General features: G+C 40.0%; 1 protein-coding gene across 5 annotated transcripts in view; it reads right to left on the bottom strand.

Annotated features, from left to right (window-relative positions):
- Nucleotides 1-24,650, bottom strand: part of CSMD3 (CUB and Sushi multiple domains 3) — a 584,176-nt gene that overhangs the window by 473,335 nt on the left and 86,191 nt on the right. For all 5 annotated transcript variants that reach the window (XR_014170321.1, XM_081918582.1, XM_081918583.1 and 2 more), the window contains exon 2: nt 5,556-5,778. Coding sequence is in view for 4 of the 5 variants with exons in the window: in XM_081918582.1 (XP_081774708.1) it covers nt 5,556-5,778 (223 nt within the window). In the remaining variant the exon portion in view is untranslated. The remainder of the gene's footprint in view (nt 1-5,555; nt 5,779-24,650) is intronic.

Below are 24,650 nucleotides of genomic sequence, written 5' to 3'. Positions count from 1 at the left end.
ATTCTGGTTGCTTGCTGAAGAAAAAGACTTCAATACAGTGCCCTGTTCTTATGACAAGCAAAGGCCAGCTTGCAGCAGGTTGCAAACCATGCTGTGCTCACTCTATTCCTTATTGTAAGCTTTGGGAGGGGAATTCACCTGTGCAAGCACTTTTCCTCAAATGCTTGTAGCATCCTTAACATATAGATTGCCCTTGACAGAAAGCAAGTAATACAGATACAATGAGAAGAATAGAACTTCAGAACAAGAATGATATCACTATGAAAATTAATGATGGGGAAATCAAGGCACAGACAAAATGTAGAGCAATAGTAAAAAGAAGAAATAAATTGCAACTTTCCATGCAAAAGAAGATAAAAGGAAACACACATAACATTAATAGAAATAAGAGCTATAATTTATGCTGTTTACAAGGCAGCTGATAAAAGTTATCCCTGTCAGCTGAACTTGTTTTAAAATGGACCATTGTTTCTTTAGAAAATATTTAACATGTGTGAATAATTAACTTTCCCAACTATTGTGGTTTCTTTGTCATTTGAGGACAAACACAATTTCCCCTTAAAACATATTTTCTCTCCTCATGAATATTTGAGTTCCCTGCCTGACCTAAAAATAATGAATAGAAAATTGTAGACTATTAAGGCCATAAATCTGTCTCACACGATCTGCTAAAGCATTGAAGCTTTAAGACAGGAGATGCTGTCCAATGTCAAAGTAGACTTAACACTTTGCTCTATATCTTGATTTTCAAAACAACCAAGTTTTTGCTATCTAGAATTTTGCTCTACAGGTCAGTGAAAACTAACTGATCCCACCTTCTAAAAGGCAATAAATAAAGCATGAATCAGATCCTTTTTATATATATAATGTTTAGGTATATGTCTGTCACCTTTCAGGTGAAGATGGGGAAGCTATGGCCCTCCAAATCCTGTTGGTCTATAACTTCCATCATCCCTAACCATTGCCATGTGTGACAGTGTATCTGAAGAAGTGTGCATGCACACGAAAGCTCATACCAAGAACTAACTTAGTTGGTCTTTAAGGTGCTACTGGAAGGAATTTTTTTTGTTTTGACTATGGCAGACCAACACGGCTACCTATCTGTAACATTGTCATGTTACTTGAGCTTGATGGGAAGTCCAACAAAATTTGGAGGGCCATAGGTTTATCACCCCTGTTTTGAAGCACAGTTCTTCTAAGTTGTGTTCCATAAAACATAAAAATGCAATATACCTACTCATTAAGAAAGCACTCATCCCACCCCCACCGCCGAATAAAACACCATCCACAGACAATTTGATCGAATAAAACTAAATAACAATAGCATTGCTAAGCACAGCAATATCAACTGCAGCAGGCAAGTAACACACCATTAAAAACAGGCTAAAACAAATCCCAGCACCATTTCCACAGCAACAGCTACATAATTTATGAAAAAGCAAGTCGAAAATAAATGGGTCTTCAAAACCCACTTATAAACCTGGAACAAACTGTGCTGCAGGCCTGCATTAAGAACTCTGCCTGGACTGGAGGGGGTGGCGGAGACCCTGCTAATAAACCATATAAGTTTCCAAACCTGTTGGGTGGGGGGAGGGCCTGGAAATAATAGTCAAGGTTCAAGAGACATAACTACCAGCTTTTAATTGCGGCAAAGCTTGGCATGCATTAACATCAGTTTGCTAATGTCTATGCTTAGCAACACACCATTTGTTGCTTGCGTTTTGCACTGAAGCATGCTGTGACATTCTCCTCTTCATATTCGATGTTCTGTACCAGGGCTGGGAGACCTCAGGTCAAACAAAGGGGGCAAAACACAGCTCTCCAGGCTTCTCCATTTGTCCCCCCAATACCCTCCCCACCTGCTCTTCTTGAGTACATTTTCATGGCTTGAGGGGAAACGTCTCTGACTTTTGCATAGCTGGAAGAGTCACATTCATTGCTCTGTCCACTTTCGCATCTGACCCCAGCCACCAGTGGCATATAGGACCTGAGCATTTTCCCATGAGAAAATGTGGACCACTGGCTGAAAATGGTCTCCCCACCCTGCAGGGGTGAGGAGCATCAAGCAGAAAAAAGAGACCTGGCTGTATAAAACTCACCTCAATCTAATTACATTTGTTAAATTAACAACTGTAGTTTTCCTACAGACTGAAAAATAACAGTACAGCTCACATAAATATTATCAAGCATACAGAACAAAGAGGATGAATTTGAATCTCAGTGCCTGACTTTTAGGTGCCGAACACAATAACATTAAACATTAAATATTTGAGTGATGCTGCTGGAAATTTCAACACATTTTTAACATATGCAGGTGCTGCACTCATCTCAGCTTCATTATGGGAACCGAGTGTGGATTTAGGGAGGTTCAGCTCTTGTGGCTTTAACTGAGCAATTAATCAGTTAAAGGTTTGTTGTTTTTTACATCACCCTACCATCATATTGCCAAGGTGGTTTGATAAAGGAATAAGCGAATAAAAATATAGGTGCAATTCAATAAACTAAATCTGGCATTATAAAAACAGGTTAAGAAGAAGAAGAAGAAGAGTTTGGATTTGATATCCCGCCTTTCACTCCCTTTAAGGAGTCTCAAAGTGGCTAACAATCTCCTTTCCCTTCCTCCCCCACAACAAACACTCTGTGAAGTGAGTGGGGCTGAGAGACTTCAATGAAGTGTGACTGGCCCAAGGTCACCCAGCAGCTGCATGTGGAGGAGCGGAGACGCGAACCCGGTTCCCCAGATTACGTGACTACCACTCTTAACCACTACACCACACTGGCTCTCTGGTTAAATTGGTCAGCAGGATTAAAATTGCTGAGCCATCCTCATCATTGTCCATTTGCCTTTTCCCGTTTTCTTCCTGCCATGCATATAGAGTGCTGGTCAGTTAACTTTGATAATTCTACTTAACTGACATTATCTGATCTCCGAGAGCCACCTGCCACATTGCACCTGTATAAAGAGACTATGGGTGACATTTGGAGTCTCATTATTTCTTGTATTCCTCCTTGCAAACTCTGAATCCCCACAGTAAATCTTAGCTTTCTTCCGTGCCTCCTGCTTCTATCTATGTGGTGGCCAAAGCTGCAGCACTGCATGAGGCTGTTTGAAGAAAATCAATGATCCTATGCTCTGTAGTTCAAAGTTGCGTCAAAAATGCTGAGCCCTTAATTTGTGCTTAATCATTTCGGAACTGCTTTTGCTCAGCTGGTCAACTGAGACAGAGATGGAGCAGTGCAGAGCAAACTAAGTTTCCTGGACTCTCTAGTAATGAATACGTGTTTTTGGACAGAGCCCCCAAGGACCCTGAAAAACACAGGAGGTCTGTATTTATAAAGCAAACAGCACAAAGATCAACAAGCCCTCCAAAGAATAGGGAGACAACAGCTACTTCTCTGACCCTTGTTTTTCAAAGCATTCTTTCCAAGAGAGTACAGTACTGGTTATCAAGATGCTTCAGCTTTCAGCCACTGGAGGTGGCACATTATTTTTTTAATTAAAAAAAACAACTTATTTTTTTAAAGGTATTGCAAAAAATAATAATCTATTAACAATAAAAAGATAAACAACGTCTCCATAGTCATACATTATTGCAATACAACATGACAGTGGATTTTACTTTGGCAACCAAGTTGGCAGGAAAGTGTCCCTCCAGAAAGATAGTGGCATAATAAATTAATGGGTACTGAGTTTGAACAAATTTATCTGTCAGAGCCACTCCTCTGGCTTCCTTGAATACTTGGGTAAGAGTCTAATCAAGCGCCAATTGCCAGACTCTTTTCATACCAAGTTTTAACAGGAAGATTGTCCATTCCCCTCCAATACCATGCCACTAAAGTTTGGCAGTTAGTTATTAACTGTTAACAGAACCTAGGTACTGATGTCTACCAACAAAAAACCAGAAAGGAATGCAAAGAGTAGGATCAGGCATAATCATTTATCTAATAAGTTACCTAAGTATAGAGGAATTTGCAGACCCCAAAGTCTTTCGCTGATGTGACCTCACATCATAAATGAAACAGTGCCCCACATGTCCCACATCTCCTCCAACACCGAGTGGGGAAGTAGGGGTTTGTGCAGCTAAGCTTGATGAGGTAGCCAACAAATGAATCCAAAACCATACACCAGACCATTGAGTCTCTTCATTTTTCTTTTTAAAAAGTGTCAAGCTACACACAGGGCATGTTAGTCACTTGTCCCAAGCTTCAGTGGGCAGGTGTAGCATGGCCACCCTAGTTTTCCCTCCCATACACCCAGTGATGAATGCATGTGTCAATTTCAGTTTTTCTCCATTTCTCAATTTCACAACCTTAACTTCAGTTCACCCCTTTGCAATATTTTAAAAGTCTGCAGTAAAATTAGTGTGCATTTATGTGGAAATTTCTCCCAATGTATGTATCTTTGTGTACATTTCCTTTATCTAGTATAATAATTTCTACAAGCAATCTCCCCCCACCCCCAAATAGCATGGATTTTGTATTTTCACTAATGTGCACTTTTTGTGTATGCACTCTTTGGTTAGGGAACTTTGTCTCATTGTATAGAATAGTGTGACTTTCAAAGAAGAGTTGTGTTTCAGTTGTTTGGGAAGTGCAAATTTGAGAAGTTTTCTTTAAAATGAAACTATATGGATTTCTCCCCCATGCCTACATACACTCCACATGGTTTTCAGTTCTGATTCTTTTGGCCAGTCAGACATTTAGGCTGATTATATCTGGCAGTAACTATATGATAGGCTAACAAACCATCTTCAGGTCAAGAGAGAGAAGAACATGGCAGGGTCATGTGAAAGAGAGACAAAATCTTGAAGATTAGTTATCTCTTGCTTTCTGATGGAATGAGCTGATCAGCAGAGGAACAAACCTTCTAAGGAGGGGCTGGATTCCCCACATATCAGGGATGCAGTGAATTTTCTGCATTGGCCTCAGGCAGAATATATTGCTTTGAGACCCCTTCAAACTCTTTGCATATATGTACACAATCTAAGATTCATCACTCAAATGTAAAGATATGGGCAATTGGAGAATAAAGAATGTCCCTGGGGAAAAGGACAATTAGTGCATATGCAATATTGTCTATTGGGAATACTGTCAATGCTTCAGGCAGAAGTGTTTACCAGCCTTTCTGTATGAGATAATTAAAATGAAAACTAGTGGTGCTCACGAATTGATCCTGCAACCTTCTGCTCAAGTGCCACTGAGTTACCATGTGCTTCAACAAGATCTACAATGTAACCCAAGTAACAACTGCTTTCAGAAAAACATGATACAATGAGTTATAAGCTTTCCCATTACCTAAACTTAAGGTTTGTACAAAAGCTAATGCATTTGTGTCAAAGGAATTGTCAACTGTCATCTGAAAATGAATGGGCAATGTTTTCCTTTGGTGAACCTCTTTCCGTAATTTGACTTTAGCATCTGCTATTGAAAAGAGGATGAGCAATATAGCTGAAAAATGTAACAACTTCAGTTCCAATATTGCCAGGAAATACATTTTGAGAAAATGTATTCATTTGTAGCAAACCATATTTTGATAGGATGTCAACAATATTTACCTTGTCCTGAAGTTTGTAGGATGTGGATGCCCATCATATAATGATAAATAATCGTATTCTTCTTCTAGAGCAAAAGACTGAAATACTATCTGTATTCTGTTTCTTTCTTCTGCAATTATTACCCACGTACAATTTGCGCCATTTGGATATCCATATGGGAAGCCGGGGCTTTCTATAGTACCATTAAGTCCTTTTAATGTTCCACCACATGTATAAATAAATCCTGCAAAAAAAATGAATAAGAAAAAAGAGTAAATTCATTATCACCACACATACCTTATTGAATGAAACAAATTCTTCCTCACCTTAATAGATCAGTTAAATATTCTGCTCCAACTCTGCCAGATATTTATCTAACTATAGTAAAACACATCTTTGGCATGTCAGTCCCCTATGGGTCTTGAAATCAAGTAGACTTTTCTGTGATAGCTCCTCGATTATGGAATTTACATTATGTCCAAGTTGATGAATTTAGGATCAAGATGTCATATTATTAGCTTGTCATTTGCTTGTGAAATTCATATTCCAAGTCATAGAACTGTAGATTTGGAAGGGACAAACAAGAGTCATCTAGTCCAAACCCTAATTTTGCCCAATGTGGGGCTCAAACCCATGACTTGGAAATTAAGAGTCTCAAGCTCTTGTCAAATGAGCTATCCCTTGGTCTTCTCCATTCACAGCTAGCAAGATGAATGTGCTGCTTCCTTTCTTTTACTAACATTATGAAAACTATTTCCTTCAACCTTTATTTGTATGTGGAGCTCTGCTGGAGGTATTATATCTTAAGTCCATTCCAAAAACACAGGTTAGGGCAGAATGCTCTGGCCTAGTTGCTAAGTAGAGTTTTCCAGTTAGAAAGTGGAACACATTATGCTAGTGACACTGGATGCTAATAGGTTTCTCAAAATGCTTCTATTAAGCCATAAAACCCCAAGAGTTTGAGACCTGATTGCCAAAGAGATTGCCCTTTTCCTCACACAGTGCTGCAGTCAAAATAAGTAATCATTAGCCCTTAACACAAGGAAACGATTGCACTCTTTCATGGAGAGTTCACAACTCAGTTCCTACTTCCTTGTCCCATCGTCTCCCTTAAAAATATTAAAATATGGTGGAATAGCAAACTTGTTAACATATTGTGTGGATTAAGACAGAGCTTCAAATCACCTCACATTCTCTTGAGCACTATATTTTCAACTGTGAGACAGAAAGCGCAAAAATATGTATCATAGAACATTTTACTAACAGGTAATTCCACCTATGAATCAGAGGGAACCTTTGATGCTGAAAAATCCAAATCATCAGTATGCTGAAAGTGCACCTCTTTATCTTGGTCTTGACAACCGAAATGTGTGTTTTTTGGGATCCACTCTATTCCTGAGGGTATGATTTGTTTAATTGTTTTAAATATTGAATATTTAAATTGTTGTAGCCTGATGGTGAATGCTGGGTGATCTAATTAATAAAAATTATACCCTAAGGCCTGCTGAGAACACAGCTGTAGGTTTCATTTCATTTTGTTTGTTTGTTTTATAAAATTTGTACACTGTTTATGTTTCATTGTTCATTTGATTTTAACCCTCAAAGCTGTTAACTTCCCAGTTTCGTTGGATTCCAGCACCCATCAGCCACAGCCAGCATGACCAAAGGACAGGAATTTATTTATTTTATTTTATTTTATTACATAAAATGTATACACTGTTTGATTGTAAAAAGCAGCAACAACCAAATCTTAAAGTGGTTTTCAAAAAGACAAAACAATAAAATTGGGGGGAAATTAAAAATATATTAAAACATACACAAGGTTAAAATACTAAGAAGTTTAAATTTTCTAAGCATTTGGGTAGGCTTTACGAAACCATGTTTTTAGCAGGCACTGAAAACAATTCACGGAAGGTATTTGCTTGATAGGCAAGGAGTTCCAAAGTACAGTATAGGTGAGGCCATTCTTAAATGACAAAGTTCTTACAAATGCAGAATGGCTATTATGAGGCACTTGTAATAGTGCCAGTTCCACTGATTGAGGAAATGATCAGTTAATAGGCAAGATGTTAAATTGTTTTTATATGCAACAACTGCGGCAAGAGTATTATTAGCCCAGAAATGGAAACAAGAAGAAATTCTGACGAAAGAAGAATGGCAGACGAAATTAATGGACTATGCAGAATTGGACAAAATGACAGGAAGGATTCGAAACCTGCGGGACCAGAGATTTACAGAAGATTGGAAGAAGTATATGAATTATTTGAAGAGCAACTGTAATCAACAAATTACACTAGTAGGATTACAAGAAGTTTTGTAAGGAGAAATATACGAAGTGTTACAAAATATAAAAAGATAGAGATATTGGATATGAGTTTGAAATGTAATAAGGAGGATAAGAAATGCATACTGAGAGATTAGATTGGAAAATTTTCAGACAGGATTGATGGAAGTCAAAAATTTAAATAAGATGTAAAAGTATGTTAATTACTGTTGAAAATTATATGTTAAAAAAACTAATAAAAATTATATTTAAAAAAACTTTAAAAAAAAGATCGAGGAAATGATCAGAGATGTAGTCAATGAACTTCTGAAGCGCAACATGTTCCATGTTCCTACAATGTACCAATGGTCTAAGGCCAATAGGCTTGGTTCCTGCAAACTAGTTCAGAACAATCATTCCATAACCTTCTCAGTCTGGCCTGCACACTGTTGTCTATTACCAAAATTCCATACCCAAAATATTTCTTATTTCCCCTCTTTGGTGCCTTCAGCAACTCATGATCTATTTTTAAATCCCATCTGAAAAATTATCTGTTGTTATTTATTATTTAACTCTGACTGCATTAGTTAACTTTGTAAAAGCCTTTGGGATACATTTAGTTCCGATATCACTTCTTCAGAATGAAACTTGAATTACTTATGAAGAGTTATGTTGAATTATTTACATGGGCTGTGCCTCGGGATCTTGGATGGAATTCTCTGTTTTTCAGAGACAAGTGGACTCCATGTTTTTGTCAGGAAGCTGAAGGACTCCACTCTCAGTGACCTTTCTCACAAGTGTTTGTTTCATATTTTCCACTGGGGAATACAAGATGTGGGTCTACAAAACCACTCAGTTTAAAGCTACCGTAGTTAAAGTTTCTGAACACCCCCCCCCCAACACTACCCATTTTGAACATTACTGTCTTCAAAATCGAAGACACAAGACAAATAATTGTAGGGATATCTCTGTTCTGAGGTAAATCTTACAACCCCTGCACACCAGCCAAAGAACCCTGAAGACAAATATATAGTATTGTTTCTTCAGGGGGGGAAATTATCAGAAAATACTTGGAGCATAGAACACCAAAAGCAAGAAAACATGATAGTCTTTTTATCAGCAAAGCTGGAGGTTCATTTTATATGTTGTACTGCTCTTTGCCTTACAAGGGAAATCCATGTTCCTGTCAGGACTAGAGACAGATCAAAGTAGGGCTGAGAGAAAATGGCCTCCCCAAATTCTCCGCCTTATTTGAAGGTGCTAAAAGAGGGAGATTGGTTCAGAATATTCTCAGGGAGAAGAGAAGTAGAATTCTCCAACAGTCTGAAAAAGAAAATTTATCATGGCCATTGCTTCTTTAAGCAATATTAAAGTAATATTAAACAATAATAAACTTGGGATGCAAAGGAGTGTATGATATTTGTTACCCTATTTATGAATGAAATGCGGAGGGGCATTTCCCTTTATATTTAACATAGGGTTGGAGCAGAAATTCTCAAATAATTTGTTAGAAATTAATGTCTTTCCTTGAGAAAACAGACAGACTGTCCAGCAAATGTGTAAGGGAGAGAGAATTGCTCCCCACTGCAATTTTGTGTCTGACCCTGATTTTATGTATTAAGTTTCATTTATTTATTTAGTATAATTCATATAACTCTTAACAGAAAAATATGAATGTGCTTTACACGATAATACACAGTAGTCATTCAAATAGGCTAAAAACAGACCCCAGAAAGTAGACACCCTAAAATTGTCAAAATATAGATAAAATCAACAGTTTTAAAAACAAATAAACACAATAAAATTACATGTCTGGAAAGGCTTGTTTCAACAGCTGTCAAAAATAAACAGAGAGTTCCAGAGAATAAGTGATACCACTAAAAGATTAAGTTCTTAGTAATAGCAGAATGGACATTATGTGACACTTCTAAGAGTACCAATTCCACTGATAAAATTAGTCAAGTGGTAATATATGGGGTGAGGTGATCCCAAACTGACTAGTTTATTGAGCAATTGGGAGATCGCAGTGGCGTAGCGTGGGTTGTCAGCACCCGGGGCAAGGCAAGTAATTTGCACCCCCTAACCCGTGGATTTGCGCCCCCTAACCCGTGGATTTGCGCCCCCTAACCCTAACCCCCAGATGTTGCGCCCAGTGCGGCCGGCCCCCCCTGCAACCCCCACGCTACGCCACTGGGAGATCGTACCACATTAGGGAAGAATTCCAGTCTAAACCACTTCTTTCTTTTCTAATGGAAGGAAGTTCCAACTTTTGGTTTTAATCCAGTTCATGAGAAAGCAAAAATAAAATACGTAGAACAAAAATATATTTTCAAAAAACACTGCCGAAGCAACCAGAACAGAGCAAGCAAGCTGAACAATGATATGCAAATGCATTTGATTTGCATAATCCATTCTAAAAGCAGATTTAGCGTTTTCTATTTTTAATATAATGCGGGGTGTTTTAGCACCGATTTCTAGGCTTTCCTTGCTTTATAAGTCTCAGATTCCTATGCATTGCCAATGAGAGAGAAATCATCCTGAGCACACGTACTGGGAGTTCCATTTCAGGTTTCAGTGTCTCTGTCGGTGGCAGTTTGTATGTGGCTGGGGAGGGGCAGAGAGAAGAGTACAGGGCTGGGCCAACATATCTTACTGCCTGGAATAGAGTAGCAAATTGCACCCCACCCCTCCAAGGCGTGGAGTTTAGTACCACCAAAGTTAGGTTGCCACCTGAAGCAGAAAATTCCACAAGCACCTCTCCCCAGACAGTAAAAAATAGCAACACTATTCCTGCCCTTTTCATAGCACCCCAAATCAGCGGCAATTTGGCTAACGTCTACCCAGATAGTGATTTCACTAGTGGGACAGGGGAATTTACAGCAAGGATCAAAAGCTTGTTCTTAAATATGTTTCCTGTTTCAGAAATAACAGTGCTTAACTCTTTTGCTATTATAAAAATCTCATTGCAACCTGAAACATACCAAAAATATGTGGGCTGAAATATAAGGGTCATTGCCACCTCTTCTGCCTATCCAAAATTTTACTTGTGACACATAGTCTTGGTATAAATATATTTTGTTCCCTGGAAGCCTCAATAAAACTTCAAAACCCAACACACAAGAAGGTATCATTTGGATGTGCTCTGTGATAATGAATGGAATTACGGGGCTTTCATCACCATATACTGTTCATCCAGAAAGGGTTTATGTAAACTTATGCAAGCTTGGAAACAGAATCATGCACACGTTTTTGTCAAAGCACATCAAGCCATAAATAAAGTATGAATACGTTCCTTAAAGATACCAGCATTTTAAGTTCGCATTTGCACTTTTGGCTGCTTATAATGATCTGCAAACATGACTCTGCCCTTGAGCAGTTAAGAGGATTTCCCCCGCTAAGCACAAATATTGATATTCCATGAACCCACTAATAAATAAAGCTACATCATAGAGAAGCTGATTACATGGCTGCAATTTGTTAATCACGGCTGGAAAAGTTGAGAGGTAGAGACACAGCATGCAGAGTTCCAGGTTCAATTCCTAGCAATTTCCATTTAAAAGCATCAGATAGCAGATGATGCTTCTAATCCTAGACTAGATGGATGAATAGTCTAACCTGGAATAAGGTAGCATGTAAAAATCACATGATATACTGGTCCCTTTACATCATTGCTGCTGGCACACATTTTCACACAGCACTAAGCAGAAAGAAGACTCAACACACCATAGTGGAGGAAATATAACAGAGTGGAGGATGTGCAAATAAGCCAAATCAGTAAGTGCAGGCAGGGAGATGCAAATCCATGTGCATGAGGGAACTATTCTTATTTTGTGTAATATTTTGTTTCAGTTTCTCTGTTGTTGCTTCAGTTTTTTGTACACCACTTAGAGATTTTTTTTACTGAATAATAATAATTTATCATTTATACCCCTCCCATCTGGCTGGGTTTCCCCAGCCACTCTGGACGGCTCCCAACCGAATGATAAAAACACAATATAGCACAATACATACTGTATTAAGTGGTATAGAAATTAAATAATCAATATGGCCACCACCTTCTTATCTCTATACAGCCAAGGACTGGGAAATGATTCTCCCTCCTTGCTGAGTGAGCCTTGGGTATGTGAACCAAGGTGCACATTCCAGCCCCTAAGGGCAACCCCAGGTACCTATAAGCTTCAGGCTGTCAGGCTCAAGAGCGTCCCCATACCCAATAATGACTCAGGATTGCAGCGACATTAAGTTTTCCCTTCCCTGTCCAGACAGAATTCTGAACAGACAAAAATCAACACCCTACACAGTGTGAAGTAGGTGAAAAGGAGAATCAGTCAGAGGCTACCTAAAAAATCCTACTCAGCCCTATAAAAGCTGACTAGCTGTAGAGTTTTGTGATGACACATCCTAATGTTAAGGTGGGGAGATGTCCACAGATAAATAAAGCATCAGGGCTCTTTTTCAGGCAGAACTCACCAGAACTCAGTTCTGGCACCTCTCAGGTGGGTGCCATTGCCATTGTAAGAGAACAAGGAAGACTTTCATGGTGAGTTCTGGCACCTCTTTTTCTGAAGAAATAGCACCATCAAGCATTATTTTGATTTGCTCTGAAGATGCTACAAAAAGTATAGCTGAAACCTAAGCAACTTGCATATAATTTATATGTTGATGTAAGCAGTAACTGTTAATAAACACTTTCATATGTACCTGTTGTTATGTAGGACCTGAGAAGGAAGTGCAATGCTGGATTTTATTCTTAAAGAAGTAAGTGACAATCTTGGCAATTCATTCACTTGTTATTATTTAACTTTTGCATAATACTTTGGCATGTAAATCTTTAATGAGATTTACAGAGAAGTTCAGTTACTAAAGCAACCACCAAATGCATCAAATCTGGTTCTTCGGAATCCGAAAGTAGTAATGTTCAGCTGCTAGGTGATAGGATTATGTAGAGCGGTAAATTTTGGTAGTAAATGGATGTATTTTAAAAGACAGAGGTTGTCCTTTAGAAAAAGGGGGGGGTGTATTTAATCCCCTCCATAGTGACATGGAGTTACATGATTTTGAAAAAGGCACTGAGATTAAACAAGGAGCAAAAGCAAAAGTAAGTTCCAGTAAATAGTAAAGTATAAGTTAGCTAAGATCAAACAAATAGTGTGGGTGGTTTCATGGAAGTTTCAGCAAGATTAGAAAGACCTTAAGTATCTTGGTACTCAACAGTTCAGGGAAACACTGTAAAGATACCACTTCAGATGTCATGCAGCAGTCATCATAACTGTGCAAAAAAGGAAGAGGTAGAATCTCAGTATGATTAACTCCTCTGTACCTTGCAGTTCTTTCCATTGCAATCAGTTACCAAACTATCAACACTCCTAAAAAGAAGTACAGTTACCTGTAGGTCTAAGCAGGTCGGAGATCTAACGGGGGGGGGGGGGGAGGGCATCAGTGATGTGTTTCTGCCAGACATGAAAAGCATTCTCATTTGCTCAAGCATTTCTGCACTGGGTCACTTATTTTCGATAATTTCTATTATGTGCTTTTGTATTTTGTCTGTTTTGCTGCAGCTTTAGGAAATTGGTAAATTACGCTGTTCATCACTTTGTCACGCTAAGTGAAAAGCAATATATAAATCCTTGAAACAAATAAGCAAGCAGTCAGAAAAAAAAGTCTTGACAATGAAAAGCAGCCATCTCAATTTCATATCCGGGGCTGGAAGGGCAGGAAGGAGAAATAAGCACCAGTCCAAATCAATGAAGGCTATTATGAGTTTAAAAAACAAATCCAACTTCAGGCTCCAGTCCTATTGGGTTTAGGGTCACCAGATGCAGAAGATGACAGCATGTACACACCTACAATAGTTTTGTAGAAGAGGGCATTTCAGCAGGTAACACACCTGCTCAATCCTCTTCTTCTACAAAACTATTAAAGATTCAGAAACCCAGTCCTCTTCTGCATCTCGCAACTTTCATTATGCTGCAATCTGATGCACACTAACTGGGAGTCTGTCCCACTGAACTCACTAGGATTTTCTTCAGAATAGACTTCTATAGGATTACACAACACATTGTTGTTGTTGTTTATAAATTAGATTATATACTCTGCTGTGCACTGCCTTGATATCCAAACAGAATGAAGGAGGGCATAGAAATACTTTAAATAAATGAATAAATGAAACTGTGCTGTTAGCTGATTCATTGTATGAGTTTTACTCAATTCATGAATCGATTAAACTTGCAAATGGGTAAAATAATTGTTCAGAAGGAGAAAAAAAGCACCCACTCTTTGTTTGACGAGGTTCCTCATATATGATGCCATTAGTGCAATCATCCCTCGTGAGATGGGAAAGAAGGCCTTTTTTAATATGCTGTCCACTGCCTACATTTTTAAGAACTTCTGTTAATAACAGTGTTTTTGAAAATGTGCTGCCTGATGAATTGGGAGCATCTAGCTTGCCAGATGTTATCTCTTGATCAATTAATCATCTAGCAGGTTAGAGGACACTACCATCCATAGATTCACAGCTACATGGAAAACCATATTCTAGTACTCATATGAACATAAGAACCATAGGTAGTTGTCTTGCAGTGAGTTGGGTCATTGGTCCATCTAGCTCAGGATTGTGAAAATTGACTGGCAGCAGCTCTCTAGGGTTTCAGACAGCATTCTCTCCCAGAACTACCGGGAGATGCCGGGGATTGAATTTTGGACCTTTTACCTGCTAAGCAGCTGCTCAACCACTGACTTGTGGTCATTGCCCAATGGTTCCTTACAAAAACTGGAAGATGGCTCTAAGTGGGTGTTGTGGATTACACTCCAATGTGTGTTATTATTCCAGGAGATGCAAATTAGGTAATTTCACTTAAAAGTGCCAACAGAACAGAAATCTCTTCCGCCCTTACTTCCAAGTCAATATGGGCATCATCATTCATGCAATAGTTACTTATATTAAAAGTCACATGTGACAACAATGACATTTCCTGCTAGTTCAAAACTGCTTTTGAGAAAGCCTCTCCTCTTGCCTAAGGGGAGGGGTTGTGAGCGGGATGCACTTTCCCGCCCTTCGCAGGGGGCACAGTTATGCCCCCTGCGTCACAGGAGGTCCCAGTCCTGAGTCATGCACCAGTAGCAAATCATCACAACTTTGTAAAGTTTGGTGGTTAGGCATTGGAAAATGTGTTGTGTGTTGGAGGGAGGGTTGTGGCCATCACCTACCTCTCCACTTGAAGGGTATAAAGGAATCCGGTGGTCGTGGTTCCTGTCCGATGCCTAGGTGGTGTCTAGGGGCATGGCATGACCCTCTGGTGACTCTAAGGGAAAGCTTCCAGTTGGTTTGCATCAACAAGCTCCCCCTACAGGTTGTTAACCCTTGGGTGACTCCCTGCAGGGCGGGCAGGAATCAAGTATAGTCGGTTCAGATCCAGTGCCTAAGCCAATACCACTCACATTCTGTAACCAATAAAGTTGTGGCCATTTTTAGCCCATTAACCTTAATTTCTGGTGTCCACATGTCTTATTTCATCTTGGGGCAGGGCCCCGACTCACAACTCCACATTCCACACACTATCCCTTTCCCAGGTCATTCCAACGGAACTTATACCATTAAGAATCTGTGTCCCAAAACTCATCTTCCTAAACATCACAATTGAAAATAGAATTATTATTTTTTTAAAAAAAGACAATAGGGAATACAACAAACGATGCAATAATTACAGGTAACCATCACAAGTAGCTGTAAGAAGCTGCTTTACACTGAATCAGGCATTTTGCCCACTAATTACTGTATGTACTGATCAGCAGAAATATTTCCTAGCTTGATGATAACTGGAGTTCTTCAACTGGAGACGCTAAGAATGGAATTTGAGACCTTATACATCGAAGCATGGCTACTTGCCATGGGCCCTGCTAAATGTTCCACATGGAAGCACGATTCCAGAAATATCAGAATTAAAGGAGTACAACCTAGTTGGTGAAATATATCAGACTTCAAACAAGTTAAACGTGAAAGAAATAGTAAGCAGATATAGCCCTTGTAACATCTCTCAAGAAAATAATTTCACTTAATTTAACATCTTTGGAAATGTCAGACTCCTAGGATTGACAAGGCAGCTCATACCATGGCACCTTGTCATTCAGTTATGTATCCCAAAGGCAGTAAGCACCTTTAGAGTTGAGTTAAAGGACAAGGACGCATTGTACTGAATCACTTTCTGAGTTCCACATATCTCTGATCCTTAAGGGATCCTTAAGGGATCAAAGACTTTGCAGTTTATTGAGCACATTGGTTATTTTAGCCCTGACAGCATATACTAAAACTATCACATCCCCATACCACAGACACTGAATATGGAACGGTAGCTGATCTTCTTTAGCATTACAATTGGGCTTGGTAAGTAGAACTATCTAGGCCCCTCTGACTGGGAAATATCCCCCCCCTCAAAAAAACCAGATTGGTATATGGTTGGGGGGTTTTCTGCCTTTCCCTCAGTGAAATTATGGTCTTCCTTTGTTAGGCAAACGGAAGTTGTTTGCATGAGGGTGGAAACGGCATTGGGCAAGATAAACATTGTATGGGGGGTTCCCAAAAGGGGCCTGAAGGGAAGATTGACCACAGCACTCCCAAACTTGTCTTGGGGTGTCTGCCTGATGGGAGCCTGCACTCTTGGCTTGCACCACAGCAAGGTTCAACACTGGCTGACTCCCATTGAACGGGTTTGGGGTGCTCCAAACCCAGCAGACCCATTCCATCAACATGGGGCCTGTGGAATGATGAACTGATCCTGGACCCAATGTCATGCCAACCCTTGCCCTGCCTGCTGCTTTCAATAAAGATTTGGCCTGATTTTGTCTCATGACCATTGTACATTCTGCTTATTTTGCTGCTCTCATGGGTTATATAATGCGCCTGTTTGGGCAAACAAAGAGACATGTTTCCCTGAAATACATTCTCAGTAGTACCCTTTATGACACCTACATTTGATTCATTAGCAGCAGATTTGCAGTTGACTTTTCCTACGCTTCCAGTAAAATTGTTTCCTTGTCTAATCTTAACTATTTTGTGCCTTAACATTTACAGTACAATTGCTGCTGCAACATAAATCCTATCCTCTCTTGTTTGCCTACTTTTTATATAACACTTTCAGTTATTTAAAGCCAATTATTGTTTTTCTCCCCCTTTTTAAGCAAGTTATTTCAGATACCCCTTGTTAACATTGTTGCTGTGACTTAACATCCATGTTCTTGAAGTGTGGCGTGTAAAACTGGGCATCGTGTTCTGTGCTAGAGCATCACACTTTGCCTAGAGTAAGAGAGAAACTCTTGCTTGTTCTCCAATGCTCATCCCATTCATCTGTCAGATACGGCAGCCTACAATCACATGTCATGAGATATATAAAGACTGTTCACACTTCCACCCTTGTACAGATGAATACATGAATAGGGCTGCATTAGAGGCAGCCAAACCATATCTACTTTACTTATTAGCTAAAGAAGAATATGTGTGATGGCACACTGAGACTAACTTTTAATGAGCTTTTTGTTACAAAAAGGCACTAGCTTTTGTCAGTGACAAGCTGCTTCTTCAGATGCTGAGTTGCAACTGGGTAGAGCAAGGTAGAAAAGTCATAATTATTTCTCTCACCATTCTTCCCAGGGGGCGCAGGATGGCACTCCTGATTCCTTCTTTCATCTTCACAACAAGTGTATGAAATGGGTTGGAGTAAGAAATTATTCCAAGATTACCCAGTGAGTTTTATAACTGAGTAGAGATTTGAACCTAGCTCTTCTCAGTTCGAGTCCAGCATTTTACCTACGGCACCATGCTGGCCCTTCCAATTACCCTCTTCTTCTCCATAATGTGTAGTAATTAAACATGTCACAGTTCTCTGTATTTCACAGCCTGTGCTCACAGCCCATGCTCATCAGGTGTAAGGTTGGTATATTCTTGGCATGATGACTTAGCATCATGCATTTCATTACTATTATGTTTCAATGGAGGAGATGAAGAAGAACTAGTCATGCATAGGACTAGTGGGTAATACCTAATTCCACTGGAAAATGAGCACAGGTGGTAATTCACAATGCCCCATTCTAAAATATTTTGGAGGCCGCACCATAAATTACAGCAGACCATCCATGATACTGCTCCTCTGAAGTGGGCTACAGCTTTGTGCTAAACTGACTCACACATAAGCATTTCTTTTTAAGTGGATTTTGGATTTTGAAATAGAGGAGACTCTATTTCCCTTTTTAAAATTTATTATCTGCATAATTAAGAATATATGGTGTTGTTATTGGTGCTGTAAACTGAAAATGAAATCCACACCAAGGATGAATAAATTACCCTGTAGGGAAATAATAGAAAATTCAAATGAAAACAATTTTTTTTTTAATTATGCTATTCTGTCTCTCATTTAATTACCTAGTGGTAATTTAAGGGACCTGACTTAAGTTATTAATGTAGTGTTCTAAACTGAAGCCAGTGCTTAGTGAGCCCAAGAAGTTTCAAGAAAACAACACTTTCATCACTGGTGTTTAGGATGTGTTGACTTTGTTGAATTACTGCAGTAAAGTGTGAATGATTTATGGAAGAAGAAGAAAAACATCATTTGCGTGCTTTAAAACAAAAGTGTGATGCTGTAATTGGGTGTTAAAGAAACAACACATTACTTAAGATTGCAAAGGCAATTTGTCCTATAATATGAAGTGTGGTATAATAAAGGGGAGGCTTTATTAATATTACGGATGAATGACTTAGAATAGCTGCTGGAGCAGCTAATAAGTAGCTTGTGACGTTAATTTAGGCTACAATTCTATGCACGCTTGTGTGGGAGCAAGCCCCATAAAACTCAGTTGGGCTTACTTCTGAACAGACATTAGGGTGGGGCCACCATCGGCATGCCCATTCACCCTACACTCACATTCTTTTGACCACTTTTGTTGTTATTGTTTAGTCGTTTAGTCATGTCTGACTCTTCGTGACCCCATGGACCAGAGCATGCCAGGCACTCCTGTCTCCCACTGCCTCCCACAACATGGTCAAACTCATGTTGGTAGCTTTGATAACACTGTCCAACCATTTCGTCCTCTGTCGTCTCCTTCTCCTTGTGCCCTCCATCTTTCCCAACATCAGGGTCTTTTCCAGGGAGTCTTCTCTTCTCATGAGGTGGCCAAAGTATTGGAGCCTCAGCTTCAGGATCTGTCCTTCCAGTGAGCACTCAGGGCTGATTTCCTTCAGAATGGATAGGTTTGATCTTCTTGCAGTCCATGGGACTCTCAAGAGTCTCCTCCAGCACCATAATTCAAAAGCATCAATTCTTCGGCGATCAGCCTTCTTTATGGTCCAGCTGTCACTTCCATACATGACTACTGGGAAAAACATATCTTTAACTATACGGACCTTTGTTGGCAAGGTGATGTCTCTGCTTTTTAAGATGCTGTCTAGGTTTGTCATCACTTTTTTCCCAAGAAGCAGGCATATTTTAATTTAATTTTTAATTTGAGCACTATCATGGAGCTATATATGTACCAATAGGCCACTGACCAACATATTGATAAGGCTGCATGCGCCTGCTGAAATACTCCACACTGCCCAAATTGCACAGTGCCCTCTGTCCTTAGGCCTTGTGCACTGTTCCAAACTTTCAAGTTAGAATGTTCATAAACATTCCATGAGAACTCAGTAACTAAACCAATTACTAGGAAGGCCTCAATTCAGTCAACTGAAACCATTGTTCTCACAGCCAAATGCCACAAACATATGAGAGTCTTCACTCTAGGTTTATCTCAGTTTTCTGGTTGCTGTTCAGGTGATTTGGCCGTAATGGGCAAAAACAGTATATTCCTGCAAATTTAGATCTTCTGTGCTTCATATATAATATCTTGCAGTTCCTTTATGACCAAAAGTAAAGAGATTCTTGAAAGGTGGAACTAAGGTCACAAATAAACAGCACTTTGTATGTTTGGATTCACCTCTCTGACAGGTTTTCTTACAATAATCTCAGCGAACAGAACTGTGAAAGACTTCTTCCTGAGACCCTGGAGAATTTCTGCCAGTCAGAGAGACATCACTAGAACAGAGGATGCATTTGGCTGATTCAGAACAAGGCAGCATTTCATAACCTTATGCTTTATTTATCTAGACCATGGGTTGTCAGCCTGGTCCCTTTCAGGATTCTAGGTGGGTGGTAGGGGGTTCTACAGCACAAGCTCAATCCTCCTTCCATCGAGTACTGGTGGGCGGTAAAGAAATTTTACCATCAAGAAAGATGCATTAGTGGGCAGTAGGTATAAAAAGGTTGACTACCCCTGATCTAGACAGATCCTTGCATCATAAAAGGACTTCTTTTAAACTTTGGAGAGGCAAGGTTCATTAGAAGCTCTTCGGACACGCATTACCTCTTTCAGCATTTTCTATCATGACTACTACAATCTAATGAGATTTGATATCTCATTAATTTCTTGACAACCACAGCAAGTATAAGTGTGCTAAGAGAGTATACCAACACAAAATACAAACAATGAGGGGACATAAGAGTGTATTGTGGACCCAGGAGCAGTGAGACCATGGGCACCGAGGTTGACGATGCACAAAATACTAATGACAGGACAAGATACTTGGGTTAAAATTAGCCACAACTTTATTGATTACAGATATCAGGAGGTATTGGCTCTAGGCCTTGGATTTGTATCTTGAATCAATCAACCGGTCTGCTGGTTGATTGTTACATTAGGGTCGATCTCAGATGATGTGCATCAAATCAGGGTGGTCGTTTAGGACACCATTAGGAGGGTGGGGGGGGTCTGTGGCCTGTCTAGTCCCATCTGGATGTTTGGACAGAGCCCCCCTTCTGGACCCCGTTACCAGAGTACCCCACTCTTTGGATTGTGTAAGGGGAAGGGGAGGGCTCTCACCCACCCTCTCTGCCTAGTTTACGGAGCCAGTCCCAAAGTCTTATCTGCCAGAAAGTTGATACAGTTGCAATGAGGGAAACAAAAACCCCGGACAGGCCCAATATGTTGGCTGGATTTGTACTTCCAGTGCATTCTTTATCTGTGGAAGATTGCATCACAGGGAAAGAGCTCCTTTAGTACAGTATATTAATTTTATTGAAACAAAATATTTTTTAAAAAAATCCTTCCAGTAGCACCTTAGAGACCAACTAAGTTTGTTATTGGTATGAGCTTTCACTTTTAGATTTCATTGTCAGAAACCTTCATTACAAAAACCACTCACAGGAAGTGAAAAATACTGTCTAATGCCAATTTTCTATGATATGAGAAACATTATTTTCTGAAAACAGAAATCAAGGTACTAAGCATAATACAAGGTTCAGGATAAAAGCTCCAGTCTCTGTGGAATATGTGGCAGCATAGCCAGAACTGTTGAAATATTTAAGAAAAAAACATTAGCTTATAAACTGCAACTGTTTTCTTTAGAGTGCATATATAATCTCAGCAGGTATCAGCAGAAAAGGTCACAGGTGTTGATCGCTTCCGAAAGCTACTGAAGTCACTGTGTTCCAAAGCTATGAAACGCCTTATATGTCAATATCATTTGTACCACACCACAAAGATTTTCACAATTTAAAAACAAAAACAAAACAAGTTTGGTTGTTAGCTCTCCTTCCTGCCTTCAAACCATCTGTCATGCTCCACAGAGTGCCCTCAGGGGCTAAGGTCTCAACAAGCCAAGGTCAAGCACAGAGTGTCAGTCTAGGTTCAAAACATGAGCAAAGTCAAGAAAAAGTCCAAAGTGAATATACCAGGGAGTTCAGCAAGATGGGGAATCAAGGTACCAGAGACCTGTGTTGATTCCAGCCATGGGAAGGCTCAAAGGGAACTTTATATATTGGGACCTCCGTACCCTAATTTCAAAAGTCTGTTGGAATAAGAAAGTCATCACCTGCCACTAAAAGGACAACAAAGGAGATGTTAGTCCCTTCCCACATCTTTTTTCTGAAAAATGACCATCTGCAATGAAGTGCATATTTAATTTTTTAAAAAAAATCCCTTAAAAATATACATATCTCAAAAGACACATTTAAAGTGCATTTTGATAATTTTTTTGTGTCAAGAGTGATGTTGGAATATCCAGGATGTGCAAATGCTGGTGGATCCACACATTAACATGGGAGGTGAAGATCAGTCAGGACTCAGCTACATTAAAGCGCTTTCTATGCGTTATAACAATGTGACACCAGAAGGCGCTGTGGAGTCTCATCTTTCACCAACGGGATTTCCCTGTATGAAGTTTACAACATGTTTAACTGAATCGCTTCTTTGATGTGTCTCAATCCAGCCCCAGTTTGCATCAGAATTCAGTTCACGAAGATTGATTTTCTGAAGCACCCCTGTGTCAAAGCAAGCACAGTCGTAGGCTGTTGATGGTTTGTCCTATACGGTGACTGTCATTTACAGTCACTGCTTGATTTACTGTCTATTAAAGTTACCAACCTCTTCTCAGATTTTCAGTAACTGCTACAGTTGATGAAGACGGAGACATTGAAATACTCTGGAATGTTCCATCTGGCTACCTGCAAAAATGCCTAAGGATTGCTAGAAAGGGGGACACTTAACTATGACTGGCATTCCTACCAGTCCCAGGATGTCAGAAAAATTAAAGTGAAACTACAGGTAAATATGATCATACCCCTCTGAATCTTAAACACCACTGAGCAACTTAGCATAGAAAGCAGCATCAGTTAATGTACTAAAGAATCAGCGAGCAAGATTAATGTTTCTGACACATGACAAATTAGCAAATCCTTGGATGACATATGGAGAAACAGAAATGAACATCCAATCAGCAATGGCGTAGGCCCAATTTCCTTCCTCTTCTGTTTGTTCACTGAACATTGGTACAGGTCTGTCGATAACTTGTGTTAACACAGGAAGACAAATAAGGAACTAGAGGAGGGCAAGTTGGACTGCAACGAACTGTTGCAGTGTGTGATGATCCTGTTTAGTATCATAGTCATACCATCTTTCAGGATACGCCTTCCATTCTCCTCTTCCAGTTTTCTGTTTTTTGTAGTCACTGAGAATGCTAAGTCCTTATTGGACTTCTATTTTTGCCTGAGGGGAGGAGAGGGGAAAAAACTGTTTTCCCCACCCCGAAAAACATATTTTGGGTACTTCTGCAAACCCTGGGTTTCCTTTAAGTGTGCTAAATAAACCCCTCTTGTTTCACATAGGTCTGGTTGGGGCTACAATCCAGCTACAGTAACCCACTGAGTTTGAAATTACAGTGGTACCTCTGGTTGCGAACGGGATGCATTCTGGAGGTCCATTTGCAACATGAAAAGAGCGCAACCCGCAGCGGCATGTCTGCACACGCACGGGTTGCGATTTGGCGCTTCTGCGCATGTGCGTGACATCATTTTGCGCGTCTGCGCATGCGCAAGAGGCAAAACCTGGAAGTAACCCTTTCTGGTACTTCCGGGTCACTGCGGGACGTAACCTGAAAGAAGGTAACATGAAGTATGACTGTAGTGTGATTTATATTTCCATAGCTTGTTGATACAACATTAGACAGTCATCACAGTAATATGAAGCATCCGGATGTATTTTTGAAGTTACAACCAAGGAAAATCACCTCGTGAAACTGCAACACCACTTTCCTGTTTTAAACCAACTAGCTTGTTCAGCCATGTGAACAGCTGCTGTTAAAAAACTTCCAAAACGCCACCAGCTGTGTGCATTTCTCCTCCACCCACGCTACAGCTGTCTACAGCTAGAGCAAACACCAGTTCTAGTTCACACATCTGCAGAATCAGTGGTCACAAAGAACCCAATGCAAATTGCATCCATACTAATCTAAAAAGCATGCCAAATTGGAAATTTTGAGCAAATATTCTTATCTGCAAGTCAAGCTAAATCATACATTGCTAATAACATACGAACAGTGCCAGATTTACGTATAAGCTAAACAAGCTATAGCTTAAGTCCCCACTCTCTTTTAAAGGAAAAAAACCACACTGAATGTACATTTCCAAAATATAAGATAAAAAAACAAATAAAATAAAACCTACATACAGCAACAGTGTTTTGTGTTGTGTAAGCCCCTATGATGTAAGTAATGGGCCCTGCCTGTTATTTAAGGGCCCCATTACCTTCAGTACCTTAGGGCCTCATCAACCTAAATTTGGCGCTGCCTATGAACAAGGAGTATATCTGGGATGGAGAACCTTTGGCTCCCCAGATGTTGCTGGCCTACAGATCCCATCATCCTTCACTATTAACCATGCTGGCTGGGGCTGATGGGAGCTGTAGGCCAACATCTGGAAGGCCATAGGTTCTGCCATCATTATATTGCTGTTTCGATTTACATCACTCTCCCTCAAGTCTGGATAGTAACACAGCATTTTTAGAGAATCCTAACCTAACAGAGGGGGACACGGGTGGCGCTGCGGGTAAAACCACAGTGCCTAGGACTTGCCGATCGTATGGTCGGCGGTTTGAATCTCCATGGCAGGGTGAGCTCCCGTCTTTCGGTACCAGCTCCTGCCCACCTAGCAGTTCGAAAGCACCCTTAAAGTGCAAGTAGATAAATAGGTACCGCTTTATAGCAGGAAGGTAAACGGCGTTCTGTGTGCTGCGCTGGTGCAGGCTCTCCAGAGCAGCGATGTCACACTGGCCATGTGACCCGGAAGTGTCTGTGGACAGCGTCGGCTCCCGGCCTGTAGAGTGAGATGAGCGCACAACCCTGGAGTCTGTCAAGACTGGCCCGTACGGCAGGGGTACCTTTACCTTTACCTAACCTAACAGAAAAGCAGTTATAACTAGTTCTTCATAAATCAGACAAAGATTCACCCTAAAATAGACAGTACTAGTGAATCATTTGTCAAAAAAGAGAATACCTC

Source organism: Podarcis melisellensis (genome assembly GCF_964234715.1).
Source record: "Podarcis melisellensis genome assembly, chromosome: 7".
Classification (NCBI taxonomy): Eukaryota; Metazoa; Chordata; class Lepidosauria; order Squamata; family Lacertidae; genus Podarcis; species Podarcis melisellensis.
Note: the sequence above shows the minus strand (reverse complement) of the source record. Positions and strands in the feature narration are given on the sequence as shown.